This window comes from Mustelus asterias, chromosome 3, assembly GCF_964213995.1.
Source record: "Mustelus asterias chromosome 3, sMusAst1.hap1.1, whole genome shotgun sequence".
NCBI lineage: Eukaryota > Metazoa > Chordata > Chondrichthyes > Carcharhiniformes > Triakidae > Mustelus > Mustelus asterias.
The window spans coordinates 9106443-9127413 of NC_135803.1; the positions used below are offsets into that span (position 1 = coordinate 9106443).

The 20971-nt window shown below is 44.4% G+C and overlaps 1 protein-coding gene across 1 annotated transcript; it reads right to left on the minus strand.

The window, feature by feature from the left end:
• Window positions 1-2185: 2185 nt before the first annotated feature.
• On the minus strand, window positions 2186-11217 carry LOC144482808 (extracellular calcium-sensing receptor-like). The gene is made up of 6 exons (XM_078201686.1): window positions 11081-11217; window positions 10488-10776; window positions 7611-8444; window positions 7174-7401; window positions 3197-3320; window positions 2186-3099 (listed from the first exon to the last, which is right to left on the minus strand). The coding sequence occupies exons 1-6, from the start codon at window positions 11155-11157 to the stop codon at window positions 2186-2188; spliced, it is 2466 nt and encodes an 821-aa protein (XP_078057812.1). The 5' UTR covers window positions 11158-11217.
• Window positions 11218-20971: the final 9754 nt, after the last annotated feature.

The window sequence follows — 20971 nt, forward strand, 5'->3', positions numbered from 1 at the left end:
CACTATGCCACCAATCTTGGTATCATCTGCAAGCATACTAACCATGCGTCCTATATTCTCATCCAAATCATTAATATAAATGACAAATAACAGTGGACCCAGCACTGATCCCTGAGGCAAACTGCTGGTCACAGGCCTCCAGTTTGAAAAACAACCCTCTACGACCACCCTTTGGCTTCTGTGAATAAGCCAATTTTGTATCCATTTTGATACCTCACCCTGGATCCCGTGAGATTTAACCTTATGCAACAATCTACCATGCGTTACCTTGCCAAAGGCCTTGCTAAAGTCCATATGGACAACATCAACTGCACTGCCCTCATCTATCGTTTTGGTTACCCCTTCAAAAAACTCAATCAAATTTGTGAGACATGATTTGCCACTCACAAAGCCATGCTGACTGTCCCTCATCAGTCCTTGCATCTCTAAATGCATGTAGATCCTGGTGGAATCTACAGGTGGAATCCAGGTGGAGCCAGGAAGCTAGAGACAGAACCATTCTCTTAGCTTCGCCAGAAGTAGAACCAGGACAAGCAATATGCAAAAAAGCAGACTTTCCAAAAGTCACACCAGAAATGAAAGTACAGCTCATAATGAAAACGATAAAATGAAAGGAGACATTCCATGAAGATTGAAATCAAAGGAACAAGCAGGAACTGGAAATAGAACAGGGTGCTGTTCATTGAAGTCGCAGACAGAGCCGAGATAAAGTTAGCCAGCGAGAAACCAAAGATATTTAAAGTGATCCACCGCATCCTGCCTACCCCATTGTGAAGGCATTGCTCATGGAACCGAGTCTAGAAACAACTGGACCGTTTAAAGCTGTGTTTCAAGTAAGGAAAAAGTAGTTCTGCCGGGTATTTTCGTTAAATTTACATTTAGAAAAATTTCATATTTTTCAGTGTGTGGGAAGGGATTCAGTCGTTCATCCACACTGCTGAGGCACCAGCGAGTTCACAAGTACCTGGAACATGTACATTACTAGAATTACCAGCAATTGGCTAAACCTCCTTTGACAGCAGCTTCCAAAACTACAAACCTCTCCTCCAACATGGATAAGGGCAGTTTGTGCATAACCTGCATTTACTCTTCAGAATCACGCACTATTCTGACTTGGTAGTATACTGCTCTGCCTTCACAATCACTCAGCCAAAATCCTAAAACTTATTTCCGAGCAACACAGTACAGTGGCACAGGGTGGCACAGTGGTCAGCACTGCTGTCTCACAGCACCAGGGACCCAGGTTTGATTCCAGCTTTGGGTGACTGTGTGGAGTTTGCACGTTCTCTCTGTGACTGCATGAGTTTCCTTCAGGTGCTCCGGTTTCCTCCCACACCCCAAAGGTGTACAGGTTAGGTGGATTGGCGATGCTAAATTGCCCCTTAAATGCAGGAGGATGCAGTTTACCTCAGGATTACAAGTTGTTTTGAGATTTTAGATTGAAAGTAGCAGCCGTGGGTATGACCTACAAGATGCAGTGCAGAAACTCACTAAGGTTTCTTTGGCAGCAATTTCCAAACGCACGGCCACGACCATCTAGAAGGGCAATAGCAGCAGATATCTGGGAACACCACTATATGGAGGTTCCCCTCCAAACCACTCACCGTCCTGAGTTGGAAATATATCGCCGTTCCTTCTCTGTCGCGGGGCCAAAATCCTATAACTCCCTCCCTAACAGCACTGTGGGTTTACGCACACCACGTGGACTGCAGCAGTGTAGGATATCAGCTGCTACTGATATCCTACTTCTGAAGGGCAATTAGGGATGGGTAATAAATGTTGGCCTAACCAGTGACAGCCACATCCCTTGAATGAATAAAAAAATCGCTGCCTGTTATCCATTGATTGGTATATTTTATTCACCTTTTTCAGCATGCATGTGGGTCGTAAAAATATGAGTAAATACTGTTAAATTTAATTGCATAATAGCCAACCATGTCGTGTGTAAGGAATTGAAATTACACTCTTCAGGCAAAGTTCATGACCTTTAATAAACAAAGGTTTATATGATGGGTTAATTAAAAAAGTCAGTATTTCAACAACTTGGCCTCTTCTATGTTCTCTATTTCAATAACTATTATCAGAACGATTAATTAAACTTTCCACCGTTTATACTCAGAATGATTATTTTCTGATCTCACAAATACAAATGGAATAATCGCACCAGTCCCAACAGTGGACTTGGTTACAGTTTCTTTGAAGGTTCCTTCCCCATCAAAAACTTTTTTGTGTTGTTTTCCGGTTTCAGCAAGACAACGTAACATTTCGGAACAAAGATGCAAAGCAGCAATCCAAAATTAGATGTCAAAATAGCAAAAACTTCCGAGGCGACCGTATATTTTCCGGGAGAGCTTGCGTAAGCCGGGATGAAAGCGATCCAAACCGCACAGAACGTAAGCATGCTAAAAGTTATAAATTTAGCTTCATTGAAATTATCAGGGAGTTTTCGTGCTAAAAACGCAAGCACAAAGCAGAGGCAAGAAAGAATACCAATGTAAACAGAAACTAAATAAAAGGCGGTCACAGACCCAACATCGCATTCCAAAATAATTATGTCTTTATAATATCTGGTGTTTTTTATGGGAAACGGGGGTGCAATAAGTAGCCACAGGGCACTTATTAAACCTTGAATGAATGTTAAAACAAAAACACTCAGACGCTGCTGTGTGGGACCAAAACGTTTCATGATGCTATTATTTGGAATTCTTGTCTTAAAAACCATGAGCACGATAATTGTTTTAACCAAAATGCACGAAATACATAGAACAAAGGAAATACCGAATACGGTGCGACGTAACATACATGACCAAAGTGATGGCTGCCCAATAAACGTAAGGGAACACAAGAAGCAAAGCGCTATTGCAAAAAGCAGGAGGAAGCTTAGCTCAGAGTTGTTTGCCTTCACGATAGGAGTGTCTTTGTACTTTAAGAAAACGATTGTTATTGCCACAGCTATGCAGATCCCAAACAATGCAAGTGTTGTTAATGCTATTCCCACGATCTCAGTATAAGACAGAAACTCAATTCCTTTTGGGACACACTTATCTCTCCACATATTTGGCCAATATTCCTCGGGGCACTTGACACAGTCAATCGAATCTAAGGGAAAGGAATTCAAATGTACAGTTGAAGATTGAATAATTTGCCAATTTCTTTGTTATTAGTGCAGCCAAGTATCATTCATGTTTATACGCACCTGTGGTATTACTAATTTCCCCCTCAGAGCATGAAGTGCAATCAAAGCAGCAAATGGGCTGCCCTTTCCTAACAAACTTCCTTGTACCAAGTGGACAACTTTCAGAACAAATTGCAAGAGGAACCTGGACATTAGGAAAAAATAACATATTATAGCATAGACATATCTAGAGAGAGAGAGAGAAAGACAGTAAGAAGTCTCACAACACCAGGTTAAAGTCCAACGGGTTTATTTGGAATCATGAGCTTTCGGAGAACTGCTCCTTCATCAGGTGAGTGGAAGTTAGTTCACAAACAAGGCATATGTAGGCAAGGCACAGTTGCAAGATAATTACAGATTCGAATGCGAAGAATGGTTAGAATGTGAGTCTTCACAGGTAATCAAGGCTTTACAGGTATGAACAGTGTGCATGGAGAGCCGGATAATCAAAGGTCAAAGAGGTGTGAATTGTCTCAGGCCAGGGCAGTTAGATGTAAGACTTCTGACTGGGACACCTCTCTCAGCATGGGGATGAAGGCAAACGCAGTTACAACAGAAACTATTAACTGTCCTAGTAACTGTCCTGGCTTGAGACAATTCACACTTCTTTAAGGTGTGATTAGCCCTTTCTCCGTGCACACTGTATCTGTAAAGACTTTATTACCTGTAAAGATTCGCATTCCAACCATTCTCCACATTCTAATCTGTAATGATCTTGCAATTGTGTCTTTGCCTATATATGCCGAGGTTGTGAACCAACCTCCACTAACCTGATGAAGGAGCAGTGTTCTGAAAGCTCGTGATTCCACAGAAACCTGTTGGATTTTAACCTAGTGTTGTGAGACTTATTACTGTGCCCACCCCAGTCCAGCACCGACATCTCCACATCATAGAGAGGGAGGGAGATGGAGAGGGAGTGGGGAAACATACTTGGATATTGTATTTAAATTACTTAGAAAAAGATCCTATAAACTAAACATATTGTTATGTTTGAGTCTGGACCTTGTTCAACATAGATAGCCAGACGAGAAACAGGCGATGGAAGGTTGGCTGCCAATTTACATTTGAAAGAATTTTTAAAATCAAACATGGCGTGTAAATGCTGGACAGTGGTACCTGTTTTTAAATGCTGAAACGTAAATTGACTCATTGCCAGCACTCAAGATCCGGTTGACTTCTGACTGGGACACTTCTCTCAGCATGGGGAGGAAAGCAAAAGCAGTGACAACTGGAACTAAATTGCATTTACATGTTGCCTTTAACGGGATAAATTATCCCAAGGGACTTCTCAGCAGTGAACATTAGTCAAAGGTTCACAACGAGGCCAAAAGATGGATATATTAGGATAACGGAGCTGATGATAAAGGGTGATAACTTGTTACATTGCTGCAGGAGTTCCTCGGGGCAATGCCCCAGAATCATTGAAGATTGCCTGTTTCACCAGTGGCCTTCTCTCCATCACAAGTTCAGAAATGGGGATCTTTGATGATGATTGCACAGCGAACACTTCTATCCACTACCCCTCAGATGATGAAATAGACCATGTCCACATGCAGCAAGACCTGGACAACATTCAGGCTTGGGCTTATAAATGGCAAGTAACGTTCGTACCTCACAAATGGCAGGCAGCAACCAATTCTAACCAGGGTCTTACACCTATCATTATCATTCAGTATCATTGCCATTGTCGAATCAGCATCCTGAAGATCACCATTGACCAGAACCTAACTTGAATGGTCACACAAATATTGTGGCTACATAATAAAGTCAGAGGCTGAGTATCTGGTGGTGAGTGACTCACTTCCTGACTTCCCAAAGCCTTTCCAAGGTACAATAACACTGTCATGAAAAATGTTCCACCTGGCTGGGTGAGTGCAGCCCACCTGTCCTCTCAGGTAGATCTTTTAAATTCATATGGGCTATGCCATTGTTCATTGTCTATCCCTAATTGCCGTTGTGAAGCTGGTGGTGAGCTGCCTTGTTGAGCCCCTGCAGCTCCTATGGTGTCGGTACACCCACAGTGTTGGTAGGGATCGAGTTCCAGGATTTTGACCCAACGGCGATATATTTCCAAGTCAGGGTGATGAATGACTTGGAGAGGAACTTCCAAGTGGTGGTATCCCCATGTGTCTACTGACCTTGTCCTTCTAGTTGATAGTGGATGTGCGTTTGGAAGGTGCGGTCAAAGGAGATTTGCTGAATTCTTGTAGTGCACCTTGTAGATTGTACATACTACTGTCACTGTTATTTGGTGAAGGAGAGAGTGAATGTTTTTGGAAGGGGTGTCAATCAAGCAGGATTTTTTATCCTGGATGGTGTCATGTTTCTTGAATATTGTTGCAACGCCTCATCCAGGCAATGATAATGCAGTTGAATGTCCAGGAATGTTGGTTAGATTGTCTCTTTTTGGAGAAAATCATTGCCTGGCACTTGTGTGGCAGATTATTATTTGCCACTTGTCAGCCTGGACATTATCAAAGTCTTTTTGCATTTGGACAGGGAAGGTTTAACTATCTGAGGAGCCGTGGGTGGCGTTGAACATTGTGCAATCATTAGCTAACACCCCACTTCTGACCTTATGATAGAAGGATGGTCATTGAAGAAACAGCTTAATATGGACTGGTGTTGGACATTACCATGAGGGACTCCTGCAGTGATGGTCTGGAAGGCTGGAACAGAGATGATTGACCTCCAACCAGTACAAAAGGTGTTGTGGCGGATTTCATTGAACTATCCACAGGAGCACTCTATTGAATAACAGTAGGGAAATTAACCCTGTGCCCTGACCAATACTTATCCATGAAACAACATTGTATCCTTGGGTCGTTACAATTCATTGGCTGTAAAGTGCTTTGGCGCATCCTGGGGAATTGAAACGTGACATACAAGGAAAAGTACTTCAATATGTAAGCTATTGAGAGAGAAAATAGTTACTTTTTCCACTGATTAGTGAATCGGTAACAGAGGATAAACGGTCAGGATTATCACCGAAGGGAGAGAAAAAGAAGTTAGAAAACAATGTTTTTGCCTACGTAGTTAATTCTCAGCTGTGAAGAGAGGCTGCTTAGGCTGGGTTTATCTCCTTAGAGCAAAGAAGGCTGAGGGCAGGCCTGATTGAGGTGAACAACATTATGCAGGACATAGATAGGAAGAAGCTATTCCCCATAGCAAAGGGGTCAAAAACCAAGGGGCATGGATTAAAAGTAAGAGGCAGGAAATTTAGAGGGGATTTGAGGGGAAACCATTTTACTCAGAGGGTGGTGGGAATCTGGAACTCACTGCCTGGAAAGATGTTGGAGGCTGGAAACCTCTGAACATTTAACAAACATTGAAATGAGCACTTGAAACACCATAGCGTATAAGGCTACGGACTAAGTGCTGGAAAATGGGATTAGAATAAATAGATGTTTGATGGCCAGCACAGACACGATGGGCCAAAGGGCCTCTTGTCTGTGCTGTGTTATGAAATTCTATGACTCTATGGCATGAACACTATATTTCAAATGATTATCCAACCTCCAAGTATAGCAACCTTCAAACAACTGCTAAACTAGGGAACGGAATGGTGGATTCTAATAGGATAGGAGCGGTCTAGCCTATAGCATTTGATGAAGCGAATCAACGAGACGAAAGGGTCTTCTGTCTGTTAATTTTCTGTAACATTCCATTAGTAACTCTGAACATTTTCAGAAACAAACGGCAGAACAAGAGCCGTTAAATGCAATTCATTCCGGCGGAATTCAGTGAGCGAAGGATTGCGATAACGGCGAGGCACCACGCCCCTCTTTCGCCATTTTACCCCGTCACCGTCTACAAACCTGTTCTGAACGAGGTGCTAGAAGTTACACTTGGTGTAACCAAAGAATTGCCGCACGTCTGTGTTAAAGGGTTTGGAGGACGAGAATACAATAACGTATCAGTACAGTAAACGTTCGCGGGAGTTACAAAATGAATCTGATAAATCCGTCCAGCGTAGAAAGGAGGCTTCTTAAGCATACCTTATTTTGGCCTCCGCGCCAGACTATAGATCTTCCATCCAACACAACTTCTTGTCCGGGGGGCGCGGATCCGTCGTAATAGCCAATGGTCTGAATTTGTGCAAGTCCCTCGGAATTAATTTGCCAGTTTACTAAATCGTATGTACCGACTGGGTCTCCATTCTCATCGAAATAAACGTTGTCGCCGCTTATTGTTCTGAAATTTACTGATTGCATATAATATAATACCTTGTGCAGAATAGAAAGGACAGTTGGACATTCAAATAGAAATACCAACATCGATGTATAGATTCTAAAACATAGCTCAAGAGATATCGTGAGTTACATAATGAAGAGTAATTCTATATGAATCCCGAGTTATTTCATTATTCCCAATAGAGCTTTTTACGTTCATGTAAACATATTTTTTTCTGAATGGAATCGATTAGCCTTCTTACCTGCCATGGTTGGAAATTGGAAAGATTCACGCAAGTGTTATTTACAAATGGTCCTTTACCATGTTCACATCCAAACATATTGTGAAACGCGTGGGCTAAAGCATATACTGCTTTATATACATTGTAGGTGGACCCATCCATCTGTAGATCAGAATATGCATTATGTAGCTCTTCCAAACGTTCCTTCCCCGTACATCGCGGCGTTTCCGCCCGACTTTGCGCCAGGCCCGTTGCGTTTCTTGAATTCCAACTACACCGGAATGCCGTTTCCCAAAACTTTTTCACTATGACGTTATCAGGAGCCAGGAAAGGGTTAACTTTAAGCAGAAAGTCTCTCAGTCCTGGTATTTCTGAGCGACGGATTGCAGGCCCTATTGTTCCCACCAGAATCCTAGCGTTCTCTGCCGGAGCCAGAATATCTGATGTCACCCACGCTTCGCTTCCAATCCACTGAATGTCTGTGACGTTTTGCTTTAAAAGTTCCTTTAACAGAATTCGCATTTCCCGCGTGGCTGTAAAGGCAACTATAACTTTTGTGCTCGAGTTCTTAATGACCTCGACAATTTTAAGTATTTTCTCCTTGGGGTCAGTCCTATAAAACGATTCGGAGAAGGCGATGCAGACTCCCAACTTCTCGACAGTTTCTATGAAGGCCTGCATTCCAAAATTTCCATAATCGTTGTTGATTCTAATTGTTCCAATCCAGGTCCATCCGAACTTCTTAACAATTTGAGCTAAAAACTTGGATTGATGATAGTCACTTGGTATCGTTCTATAAAACGTTGGGAATTCTTCTTTGTTGCTGAGACAGGCACAGGTGGAGAAGTAACTAACCTGCAGAACAGTTAAACAGGCATTGCATTATAAGGACTGTAGTGGCTCTTTCAACACATATTTCATTCACAATAACAGAGGCACCCGTGAAAAGTCCTTACAAAATGTCCCATCTTATAGATTCGGGTTTCTGCAGCTATGTACATTTGGCGATTACCCTGGGTGGTCACATGTTTCCTTTGTTAGGCTCATAGCATCGCTGCTATGACGCTGATATTTAAAAACTAATTCGAGGGGTTCGGAAAAGGGTTTAATTCAGACCTTTCCTGGGGAACCGTCTTCCCCGTGTATAGAATATAAAATGTGCACGACAAGGAAAACATTATTAATGTCAACCAGATTGCGCACATGTAGTTTAGAAAAAGCGCACATCTGGTGGGCATGAGTGATAATGCACGCTGCATTATCGCTCATGCATTTCAATTGCCATCCTTGTCCAATATTACAGTGGTTAGCACTGCTGCCTCACAGTCCCAGGGACCCGGGTTCACCTGGCTTGGGTCACTGTCTGTGCAGAGTCTGCACGTTCTCCTCATGTCTACATGGGTTTCTTCCGGATGCTCCGGTTTCCTCCCACAGTTCAAAAGGCATGCTGGTTAGGTGCATTGGCCATGCTAAATCCTCCCTCAATGTACCCGAACAGGCGCCGGAGTGTGACTACTGGGGGATTTTCACAGTAACTTCATTGCAGTGTTAATATACGCCTACTTGTGACACTAATAAATATAAATATTGGAAACCGTGGTCTGAATTAGCATTAACCATCCTAACCATGATCTGCAAACTCTCCCTTTCACACTGTTCCTTTAAAGGAAATGTTAAGGTATTGACGAACAGCAGGGGAGAGCTTTTCCTTCCATGTTTACGCTAACAGCTAGGACAATATGTTATGCCCCATGTCTTACCCTGTCATGTGGTGAGTTAGCACAATACACTATTGTTGTTTAATTGTTCCTCGTTGCAACTGGTTTCATACAATATGTTACCTTTCCAGTGTTACCTTTTATAAGGTCAATCAAATAGTTGATTTGTAAAGTGTATAATAGACAACTTTAGAAAATTATACTCAACAGCACCAATTAAAGGTCTTGAGTTTCAATTAGCAGGCATGGTACAATTATGCCTGTTGGGCAGTATCAACTTTAGATCAGTTCGCGCTGAGTTTAGCATTGCTACGTTGTGGATGTGTTTCGGAGGAGTCAGGTCTGCAGTCTCAAATTAGTTCCGTCGAGATTACCACTGCAAGCACAACGGGTCGTGATCGAAGCCCAGTCCATAACTCAAACCAGCCTCCCATCCATTGACTCTGTCTATACTTGCCGCTGCCTCGGAAAAGCAGTCAACATTTTAAGGACCCCGGACATTCTCTCTTCCACCTTCCTCCGTCGGCAAAAAGATACAAAAGCCTGAGGGCATGTACCAACCGACTCAAGTACAGCTTCTTCCCTGTTCCCATCAGGCTTTTGAATGGACCTACCTCGCATTAAGTTGATCTTTCTCTACACCCTAGCTGTGACCATATCACTACATTCTACACTCTCTCCTTTCTCTCTCTGGGTACGCTTTCTCTGTATAGCGCGCAAGAAACAATACTTCTCACTGTATACTAATACATGTGACAATGATAAATCAAATCAAATGAACCTCCGGCTCCAGCGACGACCTATTAACATTCAATGTCCTTTCGATTTCATAAATTGGTGAACAAGAAATCCAAATTAAGCATTACAAATTATAAACTTTGTCATTTAGACGAAGTCTATAGTGTTACTAAGTGCATTTAAGAGGGAGCTAGATAAGCACATGAGGGGGGAGGCATAGAAGGCTATATTGACGCAGTTAGGCAAAGTATGGCGGAGAAAGCTCACAAGCTCATAAACACCGCCATAGACGAGTTGCGGCAAATGACCTATTCATGTGCTGTAAAGTCTATATAATTTGATGCAGTTGTACATATATTTCACTTCAGGATTTAACTAAAGCATACTCTTGGCTTGTAGATAAAATGCCAAAATACTCTATTGTCATAAATAGCACCCTTACCAATGGGATCCTGAAAGGACCAATTAATCTTGTTACTGCTATTGATTCTGAAGATGAACCACCGCCAATTAGAGCTGAAATTATTGGACTTCCTCCACATTTCTCGTTAACAGATTGGCTCTTGCCATTGATAAGAGCCAAGGCAGCTTTCGTTGCAATTGTGGGCGAAGAACAGTCATCATAAATTCTGTAGCCTAGCGAAATGTTGGGAAGCAGGCCATGATTCCTGTTTATTTCTTCGATGGCAAAAATCATAGTCTGCACAAGGCGAAAAGCTCTGAAATCAAACCTGGGATAAGCAAGTAACTTCAGATTGTGAAATATGTAACGTTCCTCGCGTAACTTAGTTCCAGTACATATGATCTTTTAAGAACGTGTCAATAAATATCCAGAATAAAGATAATGTTATAATGTAGACAATGGATGATAAGATAATGTACAAAAAATAAAAGCATTCTTGCTTCTAATACTGAGCTAGATCTAATGATGCCTCCCATTAGCAGCGTGAATCTGCAATATTTAGTCAACAAATATAATACTGAAATGAGGAATAGATGTTCGAAGTAACATTTCTTGATGCTACTTGAACTCACCTTTTGCATTGTGTTTCCTGGGGTAAATGTGTATAGGAATGAGCTCTTTCGAGCCTGTCCGAGTGCACGTTAAACATTCCGCCTAGGACGACTTCACCCTCCTCAGTTGTGTCGCTCAGGCCGAACCTTCCCCGAAGCTTACACACTTGTTCGCTAGTCGAGAAAATAGGAAAGACCAACACCAAGCCCCAGCAGAAATCTTTCACGGTGACACTCATTTTCAAATGTTCCTCCGTCATCTGTTGGAATATTCTGTCCTCCAGGCATGATATATATAAACAGAGCTCGATGGGTAATTTCGGGTTCAATGCATTGAATCAGGATCAGCGCGAGTATTTAATCTCCCAAAAGGAAATTAAAAAGATATCTGCCTGAGGAAACTAAATAGTTTCCTCAGCCCATGCGATTATTGCTGTAATGCTCTCCTGGCAGAGAGAGAGACATTCTTGATCCCAAATGACTGTTTTCCAGTGTAAAAAAAACATAATTGATGTCATTTTCACAGTGATTTCATTGCAGTGTTAATGTAGGCCTATTTGTGATTAGTAAATAAACTTAAAAAACTTTACTTTAACGCGGGCGTCTTTTTTATTTTGTTGTGTGTAGAATCTTAAACCCACACAACTTATAATGACATTTTTCACTCATGTTGAACCCATGTGTGTGAAATTGGGCACATTTACCCCAGTGCCTCCTATCAGAGGTTTTTTCCCCCTATTATAGAGCAGCGATTGGAACTACCCAATGTTCAATAATACTTTTCTATATCCAAACAATTCATCAGGCTTCCCAATCACCGAATATCTACAGTCATAAAATTATCGTCAAACTCAAGCAGAATTTCTGTCAAAACCGTTAAACATTCAATCAAAAGGTCATGGAAACATATTATACACCCACAACAAAACGCGCCGGAGCAAGGCGACTTCTTGCGAGTTGTCCCCAGAGTACCCCTATTTCTCTCTGTTACTCTCGTTCTGCGCTTTTAAAACTGTACTCTAATTATTTTAAACTTTCTAATAATTTTCTACTTCAATCTCTTACAGATTTGGCGACCCTCAGGACTCTTCCCTGTTGCCATCAGACTTTTGAACTTTATATTAAGCTGATCTTGCTCTGCACTCCAGCTATGACTGTGACACCTAAACCCTCTCCTTTCCTCTTCCTTCCCTGTGTACTCTATGAACGGTATGCGGTGTCTGAATAGCGCGAGAAACAATGCTTTTCACTGTGTACCCGTACATGTGACAATACATCAACCCAAAGCAAATAAAAAATTGCATTAATATCGCGGGCTGAGCGTAATAAAGCGGCTCAAGACATTTCATGGGAATATTATAAAGGAAAATCTTGCATCGAGCCACACAAAGCGAAATTGAGGCAGATGGAAACCCGATTTGCAAAAGAGGCAGTTTTTATGGTGCATCTCAGAGGAGCAAAGAAAGGCAGAAAGTTTAGGGGAGAGTTTCCAAGCGATTGTGGTGGAGAGCATTGGAAATGCCAGTCCCAATGGTGGAGCAGTTCAAATTGGTGATGCTCAAGAGGCCAGAATTATATGAATGACATGATGGCAAATATCTCGGAGAGTTTTACAATCGAGGTGTGGCTTGACCGCAAGCCAATGTAGATCAGCGAGCACGGTTGTGGTGCGTGACCGCGATTTGGTATGAGTAGGGATATGGGCCACAGAGTTTTTCATAAACTGAAGTTTAAAGAGTGCGGACTGTGGGAGATAGGCCAGACGTGCATTGGAACAGTCAGAGTTAGGGTTTTGCAGTGCGTAGGCTGGAGCAGGGCAGAATCAGCCCATGTTGCGGAGATGGAAATAGGCGACCTTGCTGACGGTGCAGATATGTAGTCAGAAGCTCATCTTGGCGTCGAATAAATCACAAGTATTACAAACGGTAAGATCAGACTCAGACAATTGCTGTGGAGGGGGATGAAATCAATCACTAGGAAGCGGAGGTTGTCACCACAAAGGACTACAATAGCTACAGTCTTCCCAATATTTACTTGTAAAACTTTTCTGTTAGTCCAGGTTTGTACTGGATTACTGTGCAGCAGTGAAGAAACATTGTAGGAGGATGGTGTTGTCACAGTCACATCGTATGCTATTTGTGACTTTGGTAAGAGCTGTCTCAGTAATGTGACAGGGACGGAAATCAAATCGAGGGATTCAACTATGGAGCTCCTGGAAAGTTGGGCATGCCTTTGAGAGGTGACAGCATTTCCAAGGTACTTGGAGAGGAAATGCAAACTGTGAGTGAGCTGCAATTTGCTAGGCCTTTGGGGGTCAACGGTTGGCTTTTTGTGGAGTGATCTGATGAATGCAAAGTGACCATTTCAGAAGAGGGAGACCCATGTACAATATTGGCCAAAATGGGAAGTGTGACTGTATTGTAGCAGTGCCACAAATATTTGAAAAAAAGTAAAAGCCAACCTAAAAAGTCACATGATTTCGTTTTCTCAAATGTAATGACGGTTGCTCGATCACAAAATGATTCTCTAAACGATGCAAGCTGCTAATAACCAGACATGGCAGTAATCACAATATATTCTTATTGTCCTTGGTCACCGTATATCCGTTGATAAGAAGTGAGCGTAAATTACCGCAAAGTTGATGAATGGCTGGTGATACAGTTGGTTGTAGGTATGAGCATCGAGTTACAATAAGACTCATAGAGTCATTGAATGAATCAATCATGTGAATTTAAACATGCCAAGAGTCCAAGCATACCATGGTGCCAGTGCTGCTGAAGGCGCTAAAACCATTTGCTTCCTTGACCCTCAAACATTTCATACATTCATACTAAAATATACAACACATTTCGTATTGGCTAACATTATGTTGTTGTTCGTCCATCGTCGTCGATGAGGACCTCGACACCATTAGTCATTATGAGGCTGGATGCGGTGTGTCTGAAGATGACTGATCAGGCCAATTCGGGCACGGAATGTCCTGGCACATATTGGGCAAACTTGTGTAGGCGCTGTAGTTGTTGCGCTGGTGGCTCTGGACTTGCGCAGCTCGCGCTTAAGCTGTGCATTGCACCTTGCTTCATAAGCTTGACAGTCCTTGTGGATGAGGCAGCGCCAGGTAGGGCGGTTTTGTGCCAGCGTTTTCCAGGTGGTCGTGTCTATGTCAAACGAATTCAGGGAGGCCTTGCGGGTGTCTTTATAACGTTTCTTCTGCCCTCCATGCGAGCGTCTTCCAGCAGAGAGTTCCCCAAAAAGGAGCTGCTTGGGTATGCGCTCGTTCAGCATACGGATGACATGACCTGCCCACCGTGTCATTCCTCTCATCAGCAGTGTGTGGACTGATGGTAGACTTGCTCCAGAGAGAACTTCAGTGTCTGGTACTTTGTCTTGCCATCTGATGCGTAATATTCTGCGAAGGCAAGTCATGTGGAAATGATTGAGCTGTCTTGCGTGCCTTCGATACACAGTCCACGTTTCACAGGCATACAGGAGGGTAGTGAGTACCACGGCGCTGTAGACCTTCAGTTTTGTTGCTGGGCTGATTCCTCGACGCTCCCATACAATGGAACGCAGTCTACCGAAAGCAGAACTTGCCTTTGCTATTAACTTCTGCATCAATAGTCACTGCTCGGGAGAGAGTACTGCCAAGATAAGTGAACTGGTCTACTGCATGTAGTTTCTGCCCTTTGATTGTGATTCTGGGTTCTGTGTACGGTGCCAGAGGAGCAGGCTGGTGCATGACTTCGGTCTTTTTAATGCTGATGGTGAGTCCAAAGTTGTCACAAGCCGTGGAAAATTTGTCCATACCGACTTGCATCTCTGGCTCTGAGCCAGTATACAGGGCGCAGTCATCGGCAAAGAGCAAGTCTCTCAGAACAGTCTCCTTCACTTTGGTAATAGCTTGAAGTCTCCTCAGGTTGAAGAGCTTCTCATCCACTTTGTATTGAAGGCTGATTCCAGCAATACTGTCCTGGAAGGCATCATTCAGCATGGCAGTAAACATCATGCTGAACAGTGTGGGTGCGAGCACACAGCCCTGTTTGATACCATTGGTGACTGGGAATGCCTCAGAGGATTCTCCGCCGTCCAATACTCTGGCCATCATGGAACTGGCGTACCATCTGAATGAATTTGGGGGGGCAGCCGAACTTTGACATGATCCTCCACAGGCCTTGTCGGCTGACAGTGTCGAAGGCTTTCGCGAGGTCAACAAAGATTGTGTAGAGCTCGCGATTCTGCTCCTGACACTTCTCCTGAAGTTGGCGCACGGCAAAAATCATGTCAATAGTCCCGTGACCTTTGCGGAAGACTCTGGAAGCAGGCCCAGCTCCAGATGAGTGACCAGATGATTTAGTAGGACTCTTGCGAGGGTTTTTGCTGTGATAGAGAGCAGCGAGATTCCTCGATGGTTGTTGCATACTTGCCGATTGCCCTTCCTCTTGTAGAGGTGTACGATGGAAGCGTCTTTAAGTTCCTGAGGAATGGATCCTTGCTTCCAAAAGGACTGGAACAACTCGGTGAGCTTCTCGATAAGTACAGGACCAGCAGCTTTGTAGATCTCTGCGGGTATGGCGTCTATCCCTGGGGCTTTGCCACTAGATAGCTGGCTAACAGCTTTCGTGACTTTGGCTACGACCAGTGGGTCATCCATGGCGCTGTTGATATCGACCTGGGGAATCCTGCCTATCGCCTCATCGTAAATAGATGATGGTCGGTTGAGGACGGCTTCAAAGTGTTCAGCCCATCTCTGCAGGATCTGAGCCCTCTCTATAATGAGAGTTGTACCATCTGTACTCAGGAGGGGGGAACTCCCGAGAGATTGAGGTTCGTAGAGAGTGTTGAGCGCTTCATAGAACCGTTTCAAGTCATTTATGTCAGCTATTCCTGTATTTCATCTGCCTTGGCACTCAGCCAGGCATCCTGCATTTTATGCAATTTATTCTGGACTGTCCTGGGAGCACTGGTAAAGGTGTTTTTCTTGGCAGCTGATGATGGGTCGTTCTGACAGGCACGATGAAGACGGTGCTTTTCAACAAGTAGAGCCTGTATCTCCTCGTCGTTCTCATCGAACCAGTCATGCTGCTTGCGGGTAGAGGGCCCCAGCATCTTCAGTGCAGATGAATGGACAGCATCCCTGAAGTGTTACAGTCGTCCTCAGCACTGCCTGCGAGGTGTAGGTCAGCAAGTTTGGTTTCTAAGTCTTCAGCCAGTGCTGAAGCTATGCTGGAGTTCTTTAGCTTGGCCACATTGATTCTTTTCGTAACCTTGCTTCCTTGTGGTCGCCTCTTGGGTCTGATGCGGAGCCTCATTTTGGAGACAATGAGCCTGTGATCTGTCCAGCAGTCAGCACCACGCATGGCCTTGGTCACTCTGACATCCTGCCTGTCTTTTCTCCTGACAATGACATAGTCGATAAGATGCCAGTGCTTAGAGCGAGGGTGCATCCAGGAGGTCTTGTTACGGGTAGGCAGATGGAGGGTTGTGTTGGTGATGAGGAGGGCGTGGTGCTGCACAGGTTTTCATTAAGAGTAGGCCGTTACATAGAAACATAGAAACATAGAAAAACCACAGCACAAACAGGCCCTTCGGCCCACAAGTTGTGCCGAACACATCCCTACCTTCTAGACCTACCTATAACCCTCCACCCTATTAAGCTCCATAAAAGACCCATCTATACGCACTCTCTTGCCTCCTTTGGGCAAGCCAGTTCTGGATCCACCAGGCAGCAGCCCCTTGGATCCCATGCACTCTCCAGGAGTCTCTTAAACGACCCTATTGAGTTCGCCTCCACCACCACTGACAGCAGTCGATTCCACTCGCCCACCACCCTCTGTGTGAAAAACTTACCCCTAACATCTCCCCTGTACCTACCCCCCAGCACCTTAAACTGTGTCCTCTCGTAGCAGACATTTCCACCCTGGGAAAAAGCCTCTGAAAGTCCACCCGATCTATGCCTCTCAACATCTTATACACCTCTATTAGATCTCCTCTCATCCTTCGTCTCTCCAAGGAGAAAAGACCGATTTCCCTCAGCCTATCCTCATAAGGCATGCCACTCAATCCAGGCAACATCCTTGTAAATCTCCTCTGCACCCTTTCAATAATTTCCACATCCTTCCTATAGTGAGGCGACCAGAACTGAGCATTGCACTCCAAGTGGGGTCTGACGAGGGTCTTATATAGCTGCATCATTATCCCCGGACTCCTAAACTCAATCCCTCGATTGATAAAGGCCAGCACACCATATGCCTTCTTAACCACCTCCTCCACCTGCGGGGCCGATTTTAGAGTCCTATGGACCCGGACCCCAAGGTCCTTCTGATCCTCTGCCCTACCAAGAGTCTTTCCCTTTATATTGTACTCCTTCATTCCATTTGTCCTACCAAAATGGACCACGATGCATTTATCTGGGTTGAAGTCCATCTGCCACTTCTCCGCCCAGTCTTGCATCCTATCTATGTCCCTCTGTAACTTCTGACATCCCTCCAGACTCCCCACCAACCTTCGTGTCATCGGCAAACTTACCAATCCATCCCTCCACTTCCTCATCCAGGTCATTTATGAAAATGACAAACAGCAAGGGTCCCAGAACAGATCCCTGGGGCACAGCACTGGTGACCAACCTCCATTTAGAAAAAGACCCATCTATACGCACTCTCTTGCCTCCTTTGGGCAAGCCAGTTCTGGATCCACCAGGCAGCAGCCCCTTGGATCCCATGCACTCTCACTTTTTCTAGAAGCCTTGCATGGGGGACCTCATTGAACGCCTTGCTAAAATCCATATAAACCACATCTACCGCCATCCCTTCGTCAATGTGTTTAGTCACATTTTTGAAGAACTCCACCAGGCTCGTAAGGCACGATCTGCCCTTGACAAAGCCATGCTGAGTATTCTTGAGCATACTAAACCTCTCCAAATGCTCATATATCCTGTCCCTCAGGATCTTCTCCATCAGTTTACCAACCACTGAGGTTAGACTCACCAGTCGGTAATTACCTGGGCTATCCCTATTCCCCTTCTTGAAAATAAGAACCACATCCGCAATCCTCCAATCCTCCGGCACCTCTCCCATCTCCATCGACGACGCAAAGATCATCGCCAGAGGCTCTGCAAGCTCCTCCCTCGCCTCCCACAGTAACCTGGGGTACATCCCATCCGGACCCGGCGACTTACCTATCTTGATGCCAATCAAAGATTCCAGCACAACCTCTTTCTTAAAGTTCACATACTCAATCCTTTCAGTCCACTGCACGCCCGCAGTACATCCACCCAGGTCCTGCTCCTCTGTGAAAACCGAGGCAAAATACTCATTGAGCACCTCTGCCATTTCTACTGGTTCCGTACAGACTTTCCCGCCTTCACCTTTTATAGGCCCTATTCCATCACGTCTCATCCTTTTGCTCTTCACATATTTATAGAACGCCTTAGGGTTCTCCTTAATCCTACCTGCCAGGGCCTTCTCGTGACCCCTTCTGGCTCTCCTAATTTCCTTCTTTAGTCCCTTCCTACAAGCCGTATACTCTTCTAAATCCCTATCTTCGCCAAGCTCTCTGAGCCTTTTGTACGCTTTCCTTTTCTTCTCGACTATGCCCCGCACAGCTTTCGTGCACCACGGTTCCTTTAACCGACCAACACCTCCCTGTCTGCTCGGAACGTTGACCTGTAGAACTCTAGGCAGACATTCCTTGAAAAACTGCCACCTCTCTTCAGTACATTTCCCCGAGAATACCTCCTTCCAATTTACTCCTCTAACTTGCTGTTAATGTCTTCCTATTTCCCCTTACTCCATATAAACACTTTCCTAGCTTGCCTGATCCTCTCTTTTTCCAATGCAAGCCTAAAGGAGATAGAGTTATGATCGCTATCCCCAAGATGCTCTCCCACTGAGAGATCTGACACCTGTCCAGGTTCATTGGTCAGTATCAGATCAAGTGCAGCCTCTCCTCTTGTAGGCTTGTCCACATGCTGTGTCAGGAAACCCTCCTGAACACAGCTAACGAACTCTTCCCCATCCAATCCCCTTACCCGAGGGATATTCCAATCTATGTTTGGGAAATTAAAGTCTCCCATCACAACAACTCTGCTATTACTGCAACTCTCCAGGATCTGTTTCCCTATCTGCTCCACCACCTCCCTGTTACTATTGGGCGGCCTATAGAAAACGCCCAGCAAAGTGACCGGTCCCTTCCCACTCTGAACTTCCACCCACAGAGACTCGGTGGACAATCCCTCCACAGCATACACCTTCTCTACAGCTATGACACTATCCTTGATCAGCAGTGTCACTCCACCCCCTCTCTTGCCTCCCTCCCTGTTCTTCCTGAAACATCTGAATCCCGGCACCTGGAGTGTCCAGTCCTGTCCCTGAGTTGCTGCAGTGCATCTAATATGGCATGAGGTGGCACGGTGGCACAAGGGTTAGCACTGCTGCCTCACAGCACCAGGGACCTGGGTTCGATTCCCAGCTTGGGTCACTGTCTGTGCGGAGTTTGTACATTCTCCCTGTGTCTGTGTGGGTTTCCTCCGGGTGCTTTGGTTTCTTCCCACAGGCCAAAGGACATGCTAGTTAGGTGTATTGGCCATGCTAAATTCTCCCTCAGTGTACTCGAACAGACGCCAAAGTGTGGCAACCAAGCGACTTTCACAGTAACTTCATTGCAGTGTTAATGTAAGCCTACTTGTGAAAGTAATAAATAAATATTTTTTTTAAGTAATTAATAAAGAATAGACTGCATACTGCTGTCACTGTGTGTCGGTGGTGGAGAGAGTGAATGTTTAAGTAAGTGGATTGAGTGCCGTCTCTCAATCGGCAGAGAACTGCTCTGCCTTAGATGATGTCGAGCTTCTTGAGTGTTTTGGAGCTACACTCATCCAGGCAAGTGGAAAGTATTCTATCACATTCTCCACATGTGTCTTGTTGATGGTGGACAGGCACTGGAGAGTCAGGGGGCTGCAGAATATACAGTATTTAGATGGCTTGTCCAGTTCAGTTTCTGGCCATGGTGACCATTAGGAAGTTGAGATTGGGGGTTTCAACGATGGTAATGCCATTGAAAAGGGCAGCATGGTGGCACAGTGGTTAGCATTGCTACCTCACAGTGCCAGGGACCCGGTTTGATTCCCAGCTTGGATCACTGTCTGTGTGGAGTTTGCACGTTCTCCCCATGTCTGCATGAGTTTCCACTGAGTGCTCCGGTTTCCTCCCACAGTCCGAAAAGACGTGCTGGTTAAGTGAATTGGCTATGCTAAATTCTCTCTCAGTGTACGCGAACAGGTGCCGGAGTGTGGCGATTAGGGGATTTTAACAGTAACTTCATTGCAGTGTTAATGTAAGACTAATAAATAAATGCACGTCAAGGGGAGGAGGTTAGATTCTGTCTTCTCGGAGGTGATCGTTGTCTGGCAATTGTGTGGCACAAATGTTACTGACATTTATCAGCCCAAGCCTGAATATTGTCCAAGTCATGCTTCAAATTGGCAGAGAAATGATTCGGTACCTTAGCAATAGCAAATGAACATTGTGCAATCATAAGGATCATCCCTGGTTCTGACTTATGCTGGAGGGAAGGTAACTGATGAGTCAGCTGAAGGTCGATGGACCTAGGTTAGTATGCTAAATCTTCTTCTACCATCCTTTTAGGTAGTGCATTCCAGAATCACTACATATTTATTTGTTCATGCTCACTCTTTATTTTGGCAATTACTTTGAAATTGTCCCTCCTGCTTATTGTCCCCTTGTAAGTGAAAACCGCTTCTCCTTATGCCCTGGCTCAAAAGTTAAACAAAAGCTTTCATCATCTCTATTAAACCTTCGCTTATTTCCCTCTGCATAAACAGCAACAATTCCAGCTTTTCTTCCCTCTCTGCATAAATTAAGCCCGTCAATGCAGATAACCTTTTAGCTGCCAATC

Coding starts and splice junctions, on each gene's coding strand:
- LOC144482808 (XM_078201686.1), bottom strand. CDS start 11,157: ATGTTTAACGTGCACTCGGACAGGCTCGAAAGAGCTCATTCCTATACA. Junction 3,321..7,173: donor GGCGCGGAGGCCAAAATAAG/GTATGCTTAAGA, acceptor CCTAATGTCCAG/GTTCCTCTTGCAATTTGTTC. Junction 3,100..3,196: donor GGAAATTAGTAATACCACAG/GTGCGTATAAAC, acceptor CCTTTCCCTTAG/ATTCGATTGACTGTGTCAAG.